General features: G+C 40.4%; 1 protein-coding gene and 2 long non-coding RNA genes across 3 annotated transcripts; all 3 read left to right on the top strand.

Annotated features, from left to right (window-relative positions):
• Positions 1 to 16562: 16562 nt before the first annotated feature.
• LOC311276656 (uncharacterized protein) lies at positions 16563 to 18410 on the top strand. The gene is made up of 3 exons (XM_084386440.1): positions 16563 to 17216; positions 17554 to 17658; positions 17764 to 18410. Exons 1-3 carry the CDS (start codon positions 16884 to 16886, stop codon positions 17911 to 17913), a joined length of 588 nt encoding a protein of 195 aa, XP_084242566.1. The 5' UTR covers positions 16563 to 16883; the 3' UTR covers positions 17914 to 18410.
• Positions 18411 to 18516: 106 nt separating this feature from the next.
• LOC311276663 lies at positions 18517 to 19286 on the top strand. Its single transcript, XR_014625112.1, has 3 exons — positions 18517 to 18984; positions 19064 to 19118; positions 19205 to 19286. It is a non-coding gene; the product is annotated as an uncharacterized lncRNA (long non-coding RNA).
• On the top strand, positions 19285 to 20362 carry LOC311276668. The gene is made up of 3 exons (XR_014625113.1): positions 19285 to 19404; positions 19502 to 19651; positions 19914 to 20362. It is a non-coding gene; the product is annotated as an uncharacterized lncRNA (long non-coding RNA).
• The last annotated feature ends 1077 nt before the right edge of the window (positions 20363 to 21439 follow it).

Genomic DNA, 21439 nt, shown 5'->3' with positions numbered 1-21439 from the left:
GTTCAAAGTCAATGATATAGCTCTTATCAAACAAAGATGTTCTCAGTGTACGGGTTTTCTCGACATGGATATTAAAATCACCAGCCACAATGATTCTGTTGTAGTCGCTGGAAGCCATATCCAAGAGCAGGTCAAAGTCCAAAATGAAATCTTTGAACTCCGCACTTTTAGATCCCGGTGGGCGATACACACTTATGAACAGAACCTCTTCGTACCAGTTCTTATGTTTCAGAGCTGTGGCTACATGTTCAAAGGAGGCTCTAGAGGGAAAATAAATTCTTTGACCTCGCAACACCGGTGAAAACTGAATGGCAACACCTCCCCCTGTTTGACCCATCCTGCACTTATGATAGAACGTGAAGTCTGGCGGTGAAGCTTCCCTAAGGGCTTCATCTGCAGTGTTATTATCTAACCATGTCTCTGTTGTGAGAAAGACGTCCAGGTTATTTTCTGTAATGATCTCTTTTATCCTGAGTCTTTTTCTCTGGTCTCTTTTGATTGAACGAACATTGAGCAACCCCACATTCACTGCAGGAGGACCCTCAGTCTCTTCATCGCTGTCTTCCTCCTGCTCGGCCTCTTTTGACCTCTGCTTAGTCTCTTTTGGCTTCTGTTCTCTTGTAACATTGTCCTGTGAATAAAACAAGTAAATGTACCATTAAGATGATTTAGTCTAGATTCATTTAAAAAAGTGAGATTATTTGTTTGATCAATCTTTTTTACAAGATTTTAAAAATGAAAAATGTTTCCCCCTGTATTCAGAATCAGAATAAGCTTTATTGCCAAGTATGATTACAGACACACAAGGAATTTGTGTTGGTGAGAGGAGCTTTCAGTGTAGAAAAAGTACTGACATAAAGGCAATAAAATGGACTATCACAAGTCAAGTCTATAAGTACACAAGTACATAATGTGCTACACACACCGATCAGGCATACCATTATGACCTTCCTAATATCGTGCTGGTCCCCCTTCTGCTGCCAAACTCACAGGAGCTGCTGTTGCTATAGTAATGAACACATCTTCCCTGCGCACATTAGATTGACAGATATAACTCGTTCTCTTACTTCAGTATTGTTGTTCATTTTGTGGTTATTTCAGCAAACAGTTCATAAATTAAAGGGGTAAACTTGATCATTCATCCAGTGATGGGAAGTTCGGATCATTTTACTGAATCTCTTAAATCGATCTCGTTCATCAAAATGAACAAATCTTTTTTCGAGTCATTTCGTTCATTTAAGGGGCTTTAAATGTTATACTTTTAACAGGCAAATTCCCCGAACACATCCACCTACGCAGTCTTTATCATGTTCTGAATTAAGAAATCATTATATTGCAGTCAAAAATAATTTACAGGGAACATAAATAAATACTTTACCTTCCGAGTCTTCCGTTCATTTGTCCCGTGACAGACACACTGAACGGATCGTTCATGAAGGACCCGTCACTACTTTCATCTGAATGAACTCGAGATCAAGCCTTATTTAGGGTGAGTCTGACCAGGACTCGCAGATTGAGACTCGCGAGTGTAAGCCAGTGTAGAGTTTTCTGCATCAGCTCTAGAAGTGTAACCACACTCATGAGCGTTTGGTTCCCTCCGCCATCATCGCTCTATGATTAAGCGGGACCTTTCATGCTGTAGCGCGAGACAGACAGACTCTGCACACAAGAGATCGCACTTCTTGTGAATAACACAAAAACAGACGAAATTTATGAATGTCTTAATATTATCGCAAATTAGAAATGGTTGGTGAGATAAAAGGTGCAAGATAATGTTTATTTAGCAATAATAAATAGGAAGTGTATTTTCTTATTTTCTCTAGTACCGAAAGCAGAACAGAAGCATCAGAGCATATCAGTACCCATCCCTATAAGTGATTGGCTGGCTTCAGTCACATGGTTCCCCTGGATCATTTCTGTCCAGTTGTCAATCATTTCAGGAAGTTCCCATGCTAATACATCATATCCTCCAACAACCTGATGTTCAATAAGAGCCAATCATTACAGGATTCATTTTCATTATTATTAGACTGTCATAAGCACTTATAAGAAACTTAACAGCTTATGGATTGCTTAAGAAAGTTAAAAAGCCTTATAAGTTTCTAATAGTTGTTTATAAACATATTTATTTTCATTATGACTAGCACACATTAAGTCTTTTTATATTTTGTTTCTGGTGAACAGAGACATTTTATTTTGTTACTGTGACAAATGTAAATGTTTCTATATCTGTACAAAATGTTTATCTGGAGAAACTTTTACTTCACTCCATCTCAAAGCATAATATTGTACTTTAACGCCACTACATTTCATAAAAGCATCGTTCCTCTTTATTTTGAACTAGGACATTAGACACCCGCTGTGAGACATGAGCAATGCCCTTGTATCATGTTCACTGAATACGGCCTCAAACCGAACGTTCTGTAAAACAGCCTCAAGACAGCCCTTCGAAAATAAAAGGACAATTATTAGGACAATTACAGTATCTTTCAACATTGAGGTAAATTGAATTGTGAACAAGACATCCTAAAAATGTAATGTTTTTCTAATCACTGTTTCCGAGTGTGTTTAGGTGTCAAGTTGCTCTCCCCCGACTCGTTTCATGAGTCTAATATTTTATATTCTAATATTTTATACTAATGTTTTAGTCTGATTATAATCATTTACTTAGTTTGAAAACAGCTTGGCTTGTAGTCTTTCTTTGTGTCTCTGTGTAAAGGCCTTTTCTCTGTTAAGGAAAATGAGTTAAAGATTATAACTGAAATCGAATAGCACAATAAACTATAGATATATACAGTATGCAAAGAGACAGGGTATACCTGTCAGAGGAGTAAAGGAAGTGTAAGAAACTGGGCAATAATTGTTTAAAAAAAAATGAAAAGAGAGAAAATAAGAAACCAGTGGCAGCGCATGTACAGACGTGGCCATTAAGAATGAGCATTTTCCCCACGGCATGCTGCAATTCGTCCCGCGGAATGCTGCTGAATCCTGTCAGGACATTTTTTAGATGTATGCAAGCATATTGATCAATGAGTTTGAAACGCGACTCAATACACAGTTTACATTCGCGTTTCCTAATTTCGTATGCATAACAGGTGACAATTTAAATGCTTAAAACACAACCCAAAAATATAAGAAATGAAATATGGGTTGTGTTTTAAGCATTTGAATTGTCACCTGTTATGCATACGAAATTAGGAAACGCGAATGTAAACTGTTTTTATCGAATAAGAGCGTGACGAAAATGACATGATTTATTACATAATTTCCCTTCAATTTGATTGGTTCTTCAAAGACAAGCCCTTCTGTTACTGGGTAAAAGCAAACTCTGTTTTAATGATTGCTTAATTGTTAATCACAAGGTTTCAAACCTAGACATCTGTCTAGATTCATTTCCCATATTTGTTAATTTTACACTCTGGTTGTGTGAGTGTAAAAATAACAAATATGTAAAATGAAACTAGACAAAGTCATGAGTTTTCGACTGGTTTCGAACAGTACATGTTGTTCAAATGCTAGAATGTTAGGCCTAAAAGAGAAGTAAGGTTAGATGTTAGAGTTATGATTAGTCTGATATACTGTTTACTATTTTATTCATTAAAAAATCCATCACAGTGTCATCACCATTATGCCCTGAGGTTATCTGAAGTGATTCGGTGCACTGCCCCCTACTGGTTTGTAAATAATGCAATGCTTCATTTAGAAATGATAAATTGATCATAAATAAAGTATGAAAATACAATTATTAAACGCATTATAGATATGCTTATAAATCAAGAATAAAGTATTTATTGCTGTATTTATAAACTGCTTATTAATGCTTTATAATGATTAATTAACAGTTTACTAATGCTTAGCTAATGACTAATAGCGTGCAGTTATTATAAAGTGTTTCATTTCCATACACTATATATGTTATTTGCATATTTATACAATATATTGTTCTTACCTGTTTAATCTGAAGATCTGTAGTCTGTGCTGTGATGCAGCTCGATCTCAGTTCGCTGCTCTTCCGATCCGGTTCTGACTGGTCTGAAACCTGCAGCAGAGATTTTATATTCCACAGCAGCACTTTTTTTTTTAATCAATCAATCATTTATTTATAGAGCACATTTAAAACACAACCAAGGTTGACCAAAGTGCTTCACAAGCAATCAAATAAACACAGTAGAAAAAATAAAACAGATACAGCATGCATATATAATACAAAAAATAATAACAAGCGAGCAGTAATAATATAGCTAAAAATAGCTATATAGTGTTAAAAGCCATGGAGAATAAATGAGTCTTTAGCTGAGTTTTAAAAATGTAGATAGACGGGGCATGCCTAATAAACATCGGAAGGCTATTCCATAGCTTCGGGCCTGCGGCAGCAAAAGATCGATCGCCACGTTTTTTTAGTTTTACTTTAGGGACTGTTAGGAGGCCATGGTCACTGGATCTCAGGTTTCTAGATGGTGTATAAGGAACCAAAAGTTCAGTTAAATATTGCGGTGCCAGATTATTCAAAGCTTTGTAAACAAATAATAAAATTTTAAACTCAATCCTGTACTTGACTGGTAGCCAGTGAAGGGACATTAAAACAGGTGTTATATGGTCAAACTTACGCTTCCCTGCAAGCAATCTAGCGGCTGCATTCTGAACTAGCTGTAGGCGGGAGATAGATGCCTGAGTACTGCCATAGTACAATGAATTGCAGTAATCAAGCCTACAGGTAATGAAAGCATGAATGGCTATTTCTAAATTATTTCTTGAAAGAATGGATTTTACTTTACTGAGAAGGCGGAGTTGGTAAAAACATGACTTGACTACAGCAGAAATCTGTTTATCAAATTTTAAATTTGAATCAAATAAGAAGCCCAAATTCCTAACACACTTTGTGTTGTAAGGGGTGAGAGGGCCGAGGTCAAGGTCAAAATCGCAGTTTTCCTTGGGGCCGAACAGAATAAACTCAGTTTTGTTTTCATTTAAATGAAGAAAATTGAGGGAAAGCCATGCCTTAAGATCATTCAGGCAGTCTAACAGTGGCTGAAGAGAAGAATCATTATTGCATTGCAGGGGAAGGTAAAGTTGGGTGTCGTCAGCATATAAATGAAAGGAGACACCATATTTTTTAAAGATAGTGGCCAGAGGAAGTAAATATAGAGAGAATAACACCGGCCCAAGGATTGATCCCTGGGGGACACCACAATTAAGCGGTTTATTAGAGGATGAATATTGACCTAACTGAACAGTAAAACATCTATCTGACAGATAAGAGCAAAACCACTGTAAGACAGAACCCCGAAGTCCTACACAAGACTCCAAGCACTTTCACTTTCAATATGATTTCCCTATCACACTCTATGATATTTATTATGTTGTACACGTAACGGGTCCCGGCTAGGTCTCCGCTGCCAGATATATATAGATAATCCTCTGATAGGAGTGCTCTGGAAATATTGGAAATATTACACAGAAATCAGCGACGCAGGACAACAGTTGCTCATTCTCCATTCATTCGGATTATCTTTATTTTCAACTTCATTTTAACTTTGTATCTGCAATCATGAATTATTTTCTGTTATTTTGTCTGCTTTGCATTGAAGCACAGGTTATATCCACATTTGAATAACATGATACATTTATGTGAAAACAGACCTTTGAAGAATATATGTCTTCATCACATATTTTCCAAACATTAATATCTGGACCGAAAACAAATCCCTGTGGGAATTCTTTACAGAGCCAACACCAGGGAATGCAAAACTTTATTTTTATTTGTACAAATGTTTTTTAAAAGTATTTCAGAGAATATTGCATCACATATTATGCACAATAAGTGTTAATTTGGCTTCACCAATTTCCTTTGTCTCTCGTTTACTGTAATTACGCGTATTATATCAGCCTCATATCGGCCAGATAGCTTTCTCAGTCTCAGCATCGGCCATTAAAAATCCCATATCGGCCGACCACTAATGGTGACTGGAATAAAATCCAATCACAACCACATCCAATCAGCATGGTCAGCGGCCAAATCCCACCCCCAAAGTTCCTGAAATACTGCCTTGCGTTCAGTGACTTTCTGATAGGGAACTTCATTTAGACCCTGGTCCCTGCGGTCGAAACCACACAGAAGCCGAGTTTCGTCCCAGGAACTTTTTTCCCCCAGACCTGTTGCTGTCTGTGTTTCCACCGCGGTCTAAAGTACCGTGAAGATTAGGCAAATTAGTCGGGTGACGTAGGACTGTGCGCTACTTTACAGTTCCGGCTGGATGAAATCCTCTGAATTTAATCTTAATAAAGCCTGAACCTCGTCGTCGGTCCATCTGTCATATATAACTCCATTGTTGATTCGAATAGCAGATAATTGTTACTGCAACAGACTTAAAAAAATGGTGGTTGAAATAAAATGCTGCGTGGAGTAAACCAATCAAAAATGCGGCGTGAACTCGACCAATTAGCATGTTCAACGCACAAGTCCCACTCCTGAAAGTGCCTGAACTTTGAAAAAGTACTACCTCGCAAGCAGGGACTTTCAGAGATGGGGAAATATTTACCCGGAACTTCATTTAGACCCTGGTCCCTGCGGTCGAAACACACAGAGTACCACCCCAAAGTCCTTAGTTCCTGGGGAAAGTTCCTACAGTGGAAACGTGGCTATAGATAAGGAGGAGCAATCCCATGAACTGTTTTATATGTTAGGACCAGAGTTTTCAAATCAATAGGTGTATGGACTGGAAGCCAATGTAATTGCTGGCATGGCACAGGGGGAATGTGTTGACGTAGTGACGTGTTAGTAAGAAAACTAAATTCTTTTTTCCTCTGATTCCTAGACTAAAGATGATTCAATTGCAAAAATGTTCTATGTGTCATCACTATCATGCCCTGAGGTTTCGAGCAGTTCGGCGCACTGCCTCCTACTGGTCAGAAGATTGAAAAATGTTTTTTTGGCTTATAACTATTGAATGCTTTGGCTGAAAATCACAAAACTTTGCTTCTTTAAATTCAAAGCAACATCGAGTGGTATTATACCTGATTTTACCATGTCGGCATTTTGGGTGTCTTACTGTACATTTTGAGTTTTGATTCAAAATGTTGTATTTCATGATACCACATTTGTATGACTACATACCATTCATTTCGAAACTACCTTAGCAAATTGCTTCTAGGCCGTTCATCCAATCAGAACAAAACTACAAAAAAAGATTTGGGACTAGTGAATTTACAAAGTCAGTGAGAAACATGGCAACATTTTGATTGCCAAAAACAGGCCAACTAATTAAAATATGTCTCCTCTGTTAAGTAAATTGATATAACTCAAACAAAAAGAGATATTATAAGGCCTCGATCTGAGCACACACATTGTGCTGTTTGGCCACTTGGTGGCTCTATCATGAGAAACAACTTGAAAGTGGCTCTTACTATAGATCTGTTGGTCTGATTAACTTAAAAATTTGCATGCAGTGTCTTTGTCAGACTTGACAAATCTATAACCATGAGAACAATATTGTATATTGAGAAACATGGCCGTCATTGGCCAATGTACTATCAATTCGACTGAAAGCACACAAATAGGTCTCAATGTTGTATCTTGGCAATGTTTTGGCCTTTTAAAATCCACATATGCACAGATATTATTAGAACAGCGCCACCTATTGATCCAGACAAATTAAACGTGCATGTTTTGCCCATAACTACTTAGTAGTGTGCTCTTAAATCATGAATAATTTTAAAGAATAATTATAAATACTTTGATTACAACATTCAAGCGATGATTTTTGGCAGTCACATTTTTGCAGTTAGAATGCTTGGCCCCGGAATTGCTACTTGCATTATTATTATTATTTTGTATATGTTTCCAATGGCAGCCCATAGAACCGCTTGTGGGAAAGTTATACAATTTTGCACACAGGGACAGTCTAACTTTTATAACTTTTGAAGTATTTTTAAATTCTTATAATTTAGGCCAAATTTTACTAACTTTACCGAACCTGAAAATTGCACGATATAACAGTATAAACACATGCATACTATATATAAAGTATGTACTGTATAACACTGTACAGGAGCACATGCAAGGAGTGAGAGATTGAAGCCACACATATCGACTGCATTTTTGTGCAAATACACATGATGCATTTTGTAAAGGAAGTTTCTTTCTGCTATTGACATATGAAATATGAGCATCTGCAATCATGTGATCCATGAATACTGGAAATAGTGGATTGCAAGCCATTTCTTATACAGCCTCACATTTACCGGAACACAAAAGTGAATCATTATGAAATTAAGTGCTACTTCCACTGAGTGGAACAAATTATTGTTTTCCATTATGATTCACTTTTGTGTTCCGGTAAATGTGAGGCTGTATAAGAAATGGATTGGCATCAAGACAGCAGTAGAAGGAAAGTACAGTAATCTAACATTTATTAGATGATGATCTCAGATTATATCTTACCAACATTCTTCAAAATATCTACTTTAGTATTCCACAGAAGAAAGTCAGTCATACAGGTTTGGAAAGACATGAGGGTTAGTAAATTATCTTTTTTTTTTATTTTTATTTTTTTTATTTAAATCAGCAGCTCATCAGGAGAGAAGCCCCATCCCACACCTTCCCAGAGGTTCTGCCAGCAGAAGACCAAGAGGCAGAGGGAGAACTGACAGCAGCAGCAGTCAAGCTGAGATGTCAACCAGCACATCTGGATAGAGATGGGATGATGTTGACGTTCCAGACGTTCCAGACGTGACACCACCACAGCATTCAGACGCACCAATTCACCAGGACGCCAGCTCAGCTACCTACCTAGTTTTACTGCTTTACCAACCTTTTTTCACAAACTCCATGTTACAGACAATAATTCAATACACCAATGACTTTGGCTCAACTCACCACTCAAAGCCCTCCAGCCCGTGGATTGACGTGATAAGGATACGTTTGCATTCAAGGCCATTGTAATTTATATGGGTCTAGTAAAACTCCCTGCATTAACTGATTTCTGGGAAGGAGGTAATGTGTACAGCTTGCCGTTCCCTAAAATCTTAACAGCGGAAGTAAGTTTCTTAGGATCTGCAGCTCCCTTCACCTCAGTAGCTTGGTGGACGATGCTGCTAATATGCAGAGAAGATGTACAGCAGAATTTTATCGTCTCTGCAAAATAAACCATCACCCTGGCCAGGAAATTTCAACTGATGAGTGGATGGATGTGTCACCGCTAGGGCCGAGGACAACCACCACTCAGGAGGAGCTACACCAAGAACACCAAGAGTCAGGTAACGACGTGATATAAAAGCTTGGTTCTTTTTATTAGGTATAAAAACACTTTGAAGAAATGTCACTGCCACAGAACTCTTCGTAAGGCCACTCGTCTAACAGGGCTTCTGCGGAGAAGGGGTCCAATCGGCCACCAGTCGTTCTCTTACTTGCTCGGAGCAATGGGGGGGGGGTTTCTCTTCTCACAGGACAGCATCAGATACTGAGTGTCACCTCTCTTTCACAGGACGACAGGGATGGGCCAGAGAACTAAGACCTCTTCTCGGTGGGGAGCAGCGAGTAGTAGGTGGCGAGCAGAGCACAAGGGGGCTACAGGTGGATGGCAGCAGACGATGGACTTTCTCTTCTCACAGGACAGTGGCGACGTGCAGTGCCGGATAATATTTTCTCTATGTTCACAGAACAACAGTAGTGAGTACAGCATCCAACAGTTACAACTGAGTCTTCTTACCACGTAACAGTGATGGCAGGCAGCAGTGGCAGTTAGCAGTCTCTCTTTGTTCACAGTACAGCAACGGTGAGTTCAGAATCCAGCAGTTAACAACTGAGTTTTCTTCCCACAGGACAGCAACGGCAGCATGCAATGGCGGATAGCAGTTTCTCTATGTTCACCGAACAACAATAGTGAGTACAGAATCCAACAGTTACAACTGAGTCTTCTTACCACAAAACGGTGATGGCAGGCAGCAGTGGCGGTTGGCAGTTTCTCTTTGTTCACATTAATTAGTAGCTCTCCACCGGGCTGGACAGTCTCCGACCGAGCTTTAGAGTGTTGGCAACATCAGTCTTTCAAATACTCGTGCATGTATCAAACCACTTTAAATCTTCACACGTGCTCACTTCAATCGTCAGACACAGCAATACACACCACTTAACAGTGAAAAGGATACCTTCACCTCAACTCGTCGGGCCGGCAGATCCACTATGATGGCAAGTTCAAAGGGAGACACCAAGTTCGATCAGCAATCCGTAATTCAAAGCCTCCAAACTGACGCCTCTGCCTCTCGTCCTCTCGTACCTCCATTTTGATCAAGTCCGCTTTGCTTGTCTACACCTCTCCTCTTCAAACTGCTGCTTCTCTCTTCTCAAGCCGCCGTGCACACTGAACACCAGACCGCCGCACAACAGAGCATCTTTTCACAATGCCACTCTCCTCCACTGCTCATCTGGGTGTGAGCCAAAAGTGGCCCACATATGATGCTGCAAATGTGGCCCAGTTATCTTAAAACACATCTGGGCCAGTTTGGGCAATGATATGGCTCACTGAAGTCTGGCTCATCTGGGTGTGAACCAAAAGTGGCCCACATATGATGCTGCAAATGTGGCCCAGTTATCTTAAAACACATCTGGGCCAGTTTTGGCAATGATATGGCTCAGTGAGCACTGGCTCATCTGGGTGTGAACCAAAAGTGGCCCACATATAATGCTGCAAATGTGGCCCAGTTATCTTAAAACACATCTGGGCCAGTTTTGGCAATGATATGGCTCACTGAAGTCTGGCTCATCTGGGTGTGAACCAAAAGTGGCCCACATATGATGCTGCAAATGTGGCCCAGTTATCTTAAAACACATCTGGGCCAGTTTTGGCAATGATATGGCTCAGTGAGCACTGGCTCATCTGGGTGTGAGCCAAAAGTGGCCCACATATAATGCTGCAAATGTGGCCCAGTTATCTTAATAAAGATTGTTTATAGCCTAAAGATGACAGTTGTATAAATGTAAATTATATTTAGCCAGAAATGTAAGAAAAATGTAAGGTTTATTTAGAATAAAATATATTTTACATATTTAAATATTTTAAGGGAGTTTAAAATATTACCCTTTGTGGGGTCACTTTGACACACCTAGGAACAGTGAATCGCAACCTTTTTGACTTCAATGTCCCCTTATATTCTCCACAACAAATCCTGTACATTTGTTATAAAAATAGCCAAATAATGAGAAATATCTTGATTTTTGGTGGATTTAGTTTTGTCATAATTTTAAGTCATCTTGAGGCCCCAGTGGAAGTTTGTCCGGGTCTGCTCTAGAAGTTAGATGACACTGCTAGCAAGATAAGCAAGGCTACACCGAGTAGGCTACAACATGTTCCTGGCTCAACATCTTTGTTGATCCTGGAACAGCATTCGACCAATTAGATTTGAAGTTTGCAGTTATGTCAAGTTTAGGCTTACAACCATGCTTTTAGATCAATGTTATTATCATTTCCCTCTGATTGTAGGGTTAGGGTTAGGGTTAGGGTTAGGAGTATTTTTATGGACAGGAATGTTGGAATGTCCATGGATTTTATGGACAGGAATGTCCATACAGGAGCATGTACTTGGCAAAATCATTGTGCCCCAAGCGTTGCACAAACAACAACTAAAGTATCTTCTTGCACATCCCAAAACCATAAAAAGTCTTCATAAGTTTGAACCTAGACACTTTGCTTTTCTAGACACTGTACCTACAAAACATATGTTAGCAAAAGCATATATGTCATAGATGTAAGTACATGTAGCCTCACATCCAGCCTAAGTGTCTACTCCATCCATACCAAAAAATATTGTTAAATGTTGTTAAAAAAATGTTTAAAAAATATTCAGGCCATTACAGTTTCAATATTTGTCCCTTTTAAGCTAAATTAGCCATTGTCAGAAGTGTTGCATCCAATCCAGAAATGGACTTACCATGTAGGTTTTAAATTTTGGGAAACACAAAGAATATTTGCCACGTCGAATGTGAGCCAAGTTAGACTTACACCCTGCAATGCTAACTGTGCCGTATATTTCCCAAACGTGGCCCAAATTGTAATTAATTATTTGGGCAATATTTGCCATGTCAAATGGGGGCCACTTTTGCCTCACATCGAGATGAGATAGTGCTCACTGAGCCATATCTTTGCCAAAACTGGCCCAGATATGTTTTAAGATAAATGGGTCACATTTGCAGCATTATATGTGGGCCACTTTTGGCTCACACCCAGATGAGCCAGTGCTCACTGAGCCATATCTTTGCCAAATCTGGCCCAGATAAGTTTTACAATAACTGGGCCACATTTTCAGCATTATATGTGGGCCACTTTTGGCTCACATCCAGATGAGACAGTGCCACTGTGCCATATCTTTGCCCAAACTGGCCCAGATATGTTTTAAGAAAACTGGGCCACATTTGCTGAAACATATGTGGGACATTTTTGGTTTACATCCAGATCAGTCATTGTCTATTGTGCCACGTTTTTGCCATAGGTGGCCCACATTTGGCTTGTGATATTTGGGCCACATTCATTATTTATCATATGGGCCACTTTAGGCTCACATCCATATGAGCCAGTGCTACTGAACCATATCTTAGCCAAACCTGGCCCAGATATGTTTTGAGATAACTGGGCCACATTTGCAGCATTTTATGTGGGCCACTTTTGGCTCACACCCAGATGAGCCAGTGCTCACTGAGCCATATCTCTACCAAAACTGGCCCAGATATGTTTTAAGATAACTGGGCCACATTTGGATCATCATATGTGGGCCACTTTTGGCTCACACCCAGATGAGCCAGTGCTCACTGAGCCATATCTTTGCCAAAACTGGCCCAGATGTGTTTTAAGATAACTGGGCCACATTTGCAGCATTATATGTGGGCCACTTTTGGCTCACACCCAGATGAGCCAGTGCTCACTGAGCCATATCGTTGCCCAAACTGGCCCAGATATGTTTTAAGATAACTGGGCCACATTTGCAGCATTATATGTGGGCCACTTTTGGCTCATACCCAGATGAACCAGTGCTCACTGAGCCATATCGTTGCCCAAACTAGCCCAGATATGTTTTAAGATAACTCGGCCACATTTGCAGCATTATATGTGGGCCACTTTTGGCTCACACCCAGATGAGCCAGTGCTCACTGAGCCATATCGTTGCCCAAACTGGCCCAGATATGTTTTAAGATAACTGGGCCACATTTGCAGCATTATATGTGGGCCACTTTTGGCTCACACCCAGATGAGCCAGTGCTCACTGAGCCATATCTTTGCCCAAACTGGCCCAGATGTGTTTTAAGATAACTGGGCCACATTTGCAGCATTAAATGTGGGCCACTTTTGGTTCACACCCAGATGAGCCAGTGCTCACTGAGCCGTATCTTTGCCCAAACTGGCCCAGATGTGTTTTAAGATAACTGGGCCACATTTGCAGCATTATATGTGGGCCACTTTTGGTTCACACCCAGATGAGCCAGTGCTCACTGAGCCATATCTTTGCCCAAACTGGCCCAGATGTGTTTTAAGATAACTGGGCCACATTTGCAGCATTAAATGTGGGCCACTTTTGGTTCACACCCAGATGAGCCAGTGCTCACTGAGCCGTATCTTTGCCCAAACTGGCCCAGATGTGTTCTAAGATAACTGGGCCACATTTGCAGCATTATATGTGGGCCACTTTTGGCTCACACCCAGATGAGCCAGTGCTCACTGAGCCATATCTTTGCCCAAACTGGCCCAGTTGTGTTTTAAGATAACTGGGCCACATTTGCAGCATCATATGTGGGCCACTTTTGGCTCACATCTAGATGAGCCAGTGCTCACTGAGCCATATCTTTGCCCATACTGGCCCAGATGTGTTTTAAGATAACTGGGCCACATTTGGAGCATCAAATATGGGCCACTTTTGGCTCAAACCCAGATGAGCCAGTGCTCACAGAGCCATATCATTGCCCAAACTGGCCCAGATATGTTTTAAGATAACTGGACCACATTTGAAGCATCATATGTGGGCCACTTTTGGCTCACATCCAGATGAGACAGTGCCACGGAGCCATACGTTTGCCAAAACTGGCCCAGATTTGTTTTAAGATAACTTGGCCACATTTGTAGCATTATATGTGGGCCACTTTTGGCTCACACCCAGATGAGCAAGTGCTCACTGAGACATATCTTTGCCCAAACTGGCCCAGATGTGTTTTAAGATAACTGGGCCACATTTGCAGCATTATATGTGGGCCACTTTTGGCTCACACCCAGATGAGCCAGTGCTCACTGAGCCATATCTTTGCCAAAACTGGCCCAGATGTGATTTAAGATAACTGGGCCACATTTGCAGCATTATATGTGGGCCACTTTTGGCTCACACCCAGATGAGCCAGTGCTCACTGAGCCGTATCTTTGCCCAAACTGGCCCAGATGTGTTTTAAAATAACTGGGCCACATTAGGGGCATCAAATGTGGGCCACTTTTGGCTCAAACCCAGATGAGCCAGTGCTCACTGAGCCATATCTTTGCCAAAACTGGCCCAGATGTGTTTTAAAATAACTGGGCCACATTAGGGGCATCAAATGTGGGCCACTTTTGGCTCAAACCCAGATGAGCCAGTGCTCACTGAGCCGTATCTTTGCCCAAACTGGCCCAGATGTGTTTTAAGATAACTGGGCCACATTTGCAGCATTATATGTGGGCCACTTTTGGCTCACACCCAGATGAGCCAGTGCTCACTGAGCCATATCTTTGCCCAAACTGGCCCAGATGTGTTTTAAGATAACTGGGCCACATTTGCAGCATCATATGTGGGCCACTTTTGGCTCATACCCAGATGAGCCAGTGCTCACTGAGCCGTATCTTTGCCCAAACTGGCCCAGATGTGTTTTAAGATAACTGGGCCACATTTGCAGCATTATATATGGGCCACTTTTGGCTCACACCCAGATGAGCCAGTGCTCACTGAGCCGTATCTTTGCCCAAACTGGCCCAGATGTGTTTTAAGATAACTGGGCCACATTTGCAGCATTATATATGGGCCACTTGTGGTTCACACCCAGATGAGCCAGTGCTCACTGAGCCGTATCTTTGCCCAAACTGGCCCAGATATGTTTTAAGATAACTGGGCCACATTTGCTGAAACATATGTGGGCCATTTTTGGTTTACATCCAGATTAGTCATTGTCGATTGTGCCACGTTTTTGCCATAGGTGGCCCACATTTGGCTTGTGATATTTGGGCCATATTCATTATTTATCATATGGGCCACTTTAGGCTCACATTCAGATTACACATTGCCATGAGTGCCGCATCTTTGCCTAAAAAGGCCCACATGTGATTTAAAATATTTGGGCCATATTTGCCATTTTACATGTGGGCCACTTCAGGCTCAGACACATTTGGTCCGGGCCATAAGTAGGCCTGAAGTGCCGCATCATTGCCTGAAGTGGCCCACATCCGTCTGCTATCTGGGTATTAATCATTGAGCTACATTTTAATTATTAAATATCATAGGCCATTAAATACATTTATTATGATTTTTATAATTACTACTGATAATAATAATAAAAAAATATTTAAAGGTTCAGTGTGTACTATTTCTGAGGATCTACTGGCAGAAATGCAATATAAGATCCATAACTGTTTTCAGTGGTGTATAAAGACCTTATATAATGAACCGTTATGTGTTTATTACCTTAGAATGAGTCATTTACAGACACCGCGGGGCCTCAGTACAGTACAGTAGGGGAAGTAGGCCTCTACAGTAGCTGAAAACAGACTCGCAGCGCGACAGAGCGCGTTTCGCGCTTATACAGTCTATGGTTTTGTTCTTTTAGTTCTTCTTGTTCTACTTCAGTCAGTGCAGACACTCATCACTATGTTGAATACATACGCTAGAAGAAAAAGAAGTAATAATATACTTCTTGGATGAGAATATAAGCCATAATATTACATAGCTGAGGCATGATGTTCGGTTAGCTCATTTGGAAAGGTGCAGGGCTTGCAACCCAAGTATTGAGGGTTCGATCCCACCTTGGGATGTTTCTCTCTCTCTCTCTCTCTTCAACAAATGAATTCTGCAGCGAATGTTTCTCAGATCACGGCATGTGCGGCACTGTTTGTGTTTCGGTGTTTGATCCGCATCCATCGACCTGCTTTTGCACTTCCCCAGTATCTCCAGGCAGAGGACATCTAGGGGAATCACGTATGCTGACGGCTCTTTCAGAGCGGTGTCCAGCCGGCTACAGACTCATTAATGTCCTTCAGAGTTCTTCAAATAAAAGCTCAGTTCAACTTCAAATAGAAGACAGCAATAAACAAGCTTTCTCGCTTTTATTTCGTAGGCAAAACCACTAAAGAGGAAGTGATTATGTGAGTAACTGTTGCTGCCATGGCTGAGATCTACTTCAGCTCCACTATCACAGTATTCATTTATATTTTATGCCGTTATTAAAGCACCATAATCTGGCAGCGGGCCAGATATTATTGTTGGCGGGCAGTTTTGGCGAGGGTCCATAATCACAGAGAGAACGAATGTGTTTCCCTTGTCAATGTTTGTATAAACTTTATTTAAAGGGACACTTCACCCGTGGGAACATTGATCTTCATTGAAAGTGGGTCATATATGTAGTTGAAATGTATTGAAATTTTCTAAATTGGTGCCTTTTTGACCGAGTTATTACAGAAAGTAACTTTAAGGCTCATTTGTATGGTAAACCACAACTCCCACAATGCAACACATTTGCACAGCTCCACAAGCCACTCCCACTAATCCAGAACACCGCCTATGCGAAACCCGCCTATCAGAGAAAGCACTAGGCTAGCTAACGTTACCGCTTGAGTTTGAAATTCATTGGCGATCTCATTTTTGAAATATTCCTTGTTACTATTTATTTGGAAATGGTGAACTATTGCATGGTACCAGGATGTTCAGCCAAATCAAGGAAAGGGCAAAAAGTAAGTTTTCATGCCCTACCGAGAGATGTGGAGCGATGCAAACAGTGGCTAAGAGCGATGTCTTTGCAAGACACACGGATGGAAGACCTAAAAAACAAGAGGATTTGCAGTTTACATTTTAAGAAGGAAGACTACGAACTAAATGTACTTGGAGTGAAGAGAGTCGTTCTTTTGGATACTGCGATTCCGTCCGTGTTTAACGTTACCCTTCCAGATGACGATGAAGAGCCTGGGACATCTGGCACTAGCAGCAGCGCTAAACGCATTCGCTTGGAGGTAAGAGACTCCTATTTATGTTAACACACATACACTCGTCTGTAGTAAAGTAGGACATCAAATATAATTTCGCTGTTTACAAAGTAAATCTGCCGTCTTCCGCATGTTTTCCTTGCTAGTGGTTGTAGTTTTTGTGACTAAAACTCCACTCGTCATCAATGAAGAAGTTCAGAAGCAAATTAGCTGCTAGCAATGTAATGTTAGAAAGACGTTCCTTTCAACGTGAACCAGCAACAATGTTCTTTGTAAATTTGTTGGTATTGATGTAAATTAATATTGTTTGACGTAAGATGTTATTTCATAAAAGTTTAACGTAATTGAACGTTTGCAATTTCAGACGCGAACTGCTGCTGCTTTGTTGTCGTCGTCGTCGGATGATGAAAAGTGTCTTCTTACCTCAACACCAGTCAAGAAACCTACCCTTGTACAAGAAGTAGAGTTTGTAAGTTTGTACATCAGATTGTCTATCATGGAATTCTAAAACTAATGTAATGTTGATATTAGTTGAATTTAGAACTAAAAAGTAATCTCTTTTTGGATTTTACAGTCAACATGCCCAAATACACCTGGAGACCTCAATACAAGTGCCAGCAGCATTGAAGTTTTGCAAACCGACGAAAGCTATCAGCCTGAGTCAACCATTCCCCTCAACATCATCGTCATCGTCAGAAGAAGAAGGTGTAAAGGACTGGCGTGAAAAAAAGATTATTGTAAATGAATCTAGCCTCATGTCACTTTTCAAATTCTGCCAAATGTGTGGGAAGCCAATTTCTTCGAAGGTCATCATTGACAATGGGGCACAGAGGAAGATAAATTGGGTTTGTCTTGGTGGCCATTCGGGGACTTGGACATCTTCACCAGATGTAAGAGGAATGCCTGAGGTGAATCTCCTTTCTGCGGCGGCTATTCTCTTCAAGGGTGGAACATTCACAGAACTATCAGACTGGTGCTCAACCATTGGTGTCCAAATGATGGGACAAACTACTTTTTATGCCATTCAGAGCACATATTTGCACCCTGCTATCGAGCAGTTGTATGAAGACAGAAGAAAAGAAATCTTGGCCAGGGTTTATTTGGACCAGGAGGATGGGAAGCGCCCACACTTAGCGGGTGATGGCCGATGTGACTCACCAGGTTTTAATGCAAAGTACTGTCACTATACATTCATGTTAGATGATACAAAGGAGATAGTACACACAGAACTGGTGCAGGTAAGATATATTTAAATGGATGCATAATAACAATGATAAAAAAAAAATGCTATGTTGAAAACTTTGATAGCATCAAACATATCAAACTTGATTCTTTAGTCTACAGAGGCCACCAGCTCTGGAGCCATGGAGCCACTTGGTTTTCGAAGGGGACTTACAGAGCTTTTGGACTTGGGCCTTGACGTGGAGGTGATGACCACGGACCGCTCTGCGTCAATACGAAAGACGATGAGGGATCAATATCCTGATATCATGCATGAATTTGATATCTGGCACACAGCCAAAGGTATGTTGTTTTTTCAATTGTTGCAAACACACGCACGCAATTCACCTTACTTCTCAGTATACATAATTGAGTCACTCCTGACCCCTGGCCAGATCTGTGCAGCCTTGCTGAACTCAGCCATTGTATGTGTTGAATGTGCACAATGCATAAATAAATGTAAATTGATGTTTTTTGATTAAAATTTTGCTGCAATTACAAACACAGGCTTCCGGAATAAAATGCTGACAAAGGGGGAAAAAAAAGAAAATGCAATCCTTCTCGCATGGTCCAGGTCAGTGTTGGTTTGAAATATTGCAGAAGTTCCATTGGTTTAAAAGGTTTGAAATTACTAATTTAAATGTCTTTCACAGGTCTGTCGTAAACCACATGTGGTATTCATGTGCCACGAGTAAGGGGAACATAGAGGTAAGGTATTGAAAGCTACAATACAATATATATCTAAATTGTTTATTTTAGTGTTAGTATTATTCAAAATCTTTTCTTTCACACAGACACTGAAAAACCGGTGGAAACAAATTACACACCATGTTAGCAACGAACACGAGTGGAGAGATGAGGATGGAAAACGGCAACCAGAGGATGCGGATGTGGATTGAAAAAGACTCATCGGCATTTCAGGCCCTGTCGTCACTGGTCCTAAACCAAAGGCTATTGAATGACCTCGACCATATGGCACTGTTCAAACACACTGGTGAGAATCAATGCGCTTTCACACTTGAATGTTATTCTATATCCTAATCAACATGTCTTACCTATCCATTCTCTGTCCTATTTGTAATTGCAAACAGGGCAACTAGAAAACTTTCACAGTGCTATGTTGAAATACCTCCCCAAGCGTCAGGGATTTTCATACCTAGGAATGAGGGAGAGGTCCTACCTTGCCATCCTTGAACACAACGAAAACATTTCAAAAAGGAAACAAGCCACCACAGTAACAGGTTTGTTACCATGTACGCTCTATCAAATAGTATAATAAAAAAAATTATAATGTTAGCAGCACTGAATTGTCATGTTGTTTTTTAAAAAATAATATAAACGTGTGTATATATATATATATATATATATATATATATATATATATATATATATATATATATAATTCTATTCATTGTGGAGAGAACTCTACTGCAATCAAATCTGTATTCAGAATTGGTTTTTGTTTTTTTCATCTGGTTTTATTATATTCCTTGTCATTTATAGGAGAACAACGGTTCAATCAAGTCTACTGCAAGAAATCCAAGCAATGGATACTGAAAAAAATCTTCACGGCACACACAACACATTTTGTTGGAGATCTCATCGAGAAAGTACTTGAAAATAGACGCAATATAAACATCAAGTACAGAACCCCGACCTCCTCACTTGTCCTGCCACAACCGGATTTGCCACCCAACATTGCCCCATTACCAAAACCACAGAAAGAGACTGCCAAAGCTTTATTCAAAAGCCGCTTTTGAGACCTCTTCACATTGCACCCAATTCAAATTCCATCTCTATCACTACTGTCTTGGGACAATACCATCTGCGTCTTTTTATATTATGTAAATAATGGATGTATATAGAAATTATTGGCTTTAGCAAAATTTATCTTGTTTAGTTAGTCTTGTTTAAATTTCTTGTCTACTCATGACAAAATTCTTACATTTGTGAATAAAAAAATACTTATTCAATTCTTTATGTCTACACTAAAGTTCTTCGTTACAAACTTGAGAGTAAATTGATTTAGAAATAAACTTTGCCATTTAGTCTTGCACAATATGACAGCAAAACAGTGGTTACGCTTAAATTTTTTTTCAATATATTGTTATAAGACAACAGGTGGTTACTAGTTCCAGTGTTCCACTTATGTTTATCATTTAATAGTCCAAATTATTATCAAACATAAATTTGGAGAAACACTATTAGGACAACAGAAAAGTGAATGTAAAAAATTTATTGTAATATTTATAACAACAAAAAATATAAATATGAACAAAAGTTATAATTCCTCCTGAGCGTCCTCAACTTCTTGGTGCCCGCAGTACTGGCCATCTGGAGCTGGATATTTTAGTCGAATTGCCTGCACGACACAAGCGGGTAGAACGACACGACGGCCTCTACCCAATCTCTCGCCTTGCAGGACCCATTCGAGAAAGTGTCGGTAGGCTGTTAGGCGATATTGTCTACAAGACATTGAGGACACAGTTAGCGATGTATGGTATTTACGTGCCACAGTAGTAAACAATGCAACAGTAAGCTTTTTGTGCATTAAAAAATGTACTGCACAAACAGTTTACAGTTGACGTTACGTATTAACCGGGAATCACTTCGTGATAATAATGCTTGAAGAAATTGTGTACATTTCACGAAATGAATAATAAATAAAATTGAAACACTTACTTTACAGTTAGACGTCCATTTGTCCCTGCAGGCTTCGGCTGGCGTTTCCAGTTTATCTTCGGAATTCTGAAATATGTCTCCAGGACGCCTCTGTCCATATGCGGGGCGAAACTAGGATGGTTCACAACGCAAACATCCGTGTCCTTGTCTGCCTCAGACATTTCTTCGAGGAGAAATTGGCATCTTTGAAATTCTTGGCAGCAGACGGACTCTAGCTCTGTGTCCGTAGGCGCACAACGAGAGCACAGGCACCACCAGTCCGCAGCAGCTCGAGCACGCCCGGGCTCCTCGGACGCGACAGGCAGGTCTCCGGCCTCGGCTGCAGCCGCCGCCTCCTGTTCCTCCAT

Source organism: Rutilus rutilus (genome assembly GCF_951802725.1).
Source record: "Rutilus rutilus genome assembly, chromosome: 1".
In the NCBI taxonomy this organism is placed as follows: domain Eukaryota; kingdom Metazoa; phylum Chordata; class Actinopteri; order Cypriniformes; family Leuciscidae; genus Rutilus; species Rutilus rutilus.
This window is presented reverse-complemented; position numbering and strand designations above follow the sequence as displayed.

What these genes read in the sequence shown, in the direction of transcription:
- LOC311276656 (XM_084386440.1), top strand. Translation starts at nt 16,884, where the DNA reads ATGGTGAACTATTGCATGGTACCAGGATGTTCAGCCAAATCAAGGAAA. An exon ending in CTAAACGCATTCGCTTGGAG is followed by an intron (nt 17,217 to 17,553) that starts GTAAGAGACTCC and finishes TTGCAATTTCAG; the next exon opens with ACGCGAACTGCTGCTGCTTT. An exon ending in TTGTACAAGAAGTAGAGTTT is followed by an intron (nt 17,659 to 17,763) that starts GTAAGTTTGTAC and finishes TGGATTTTACAG; the next exon opens with TCAACATGCCCAAATACACC.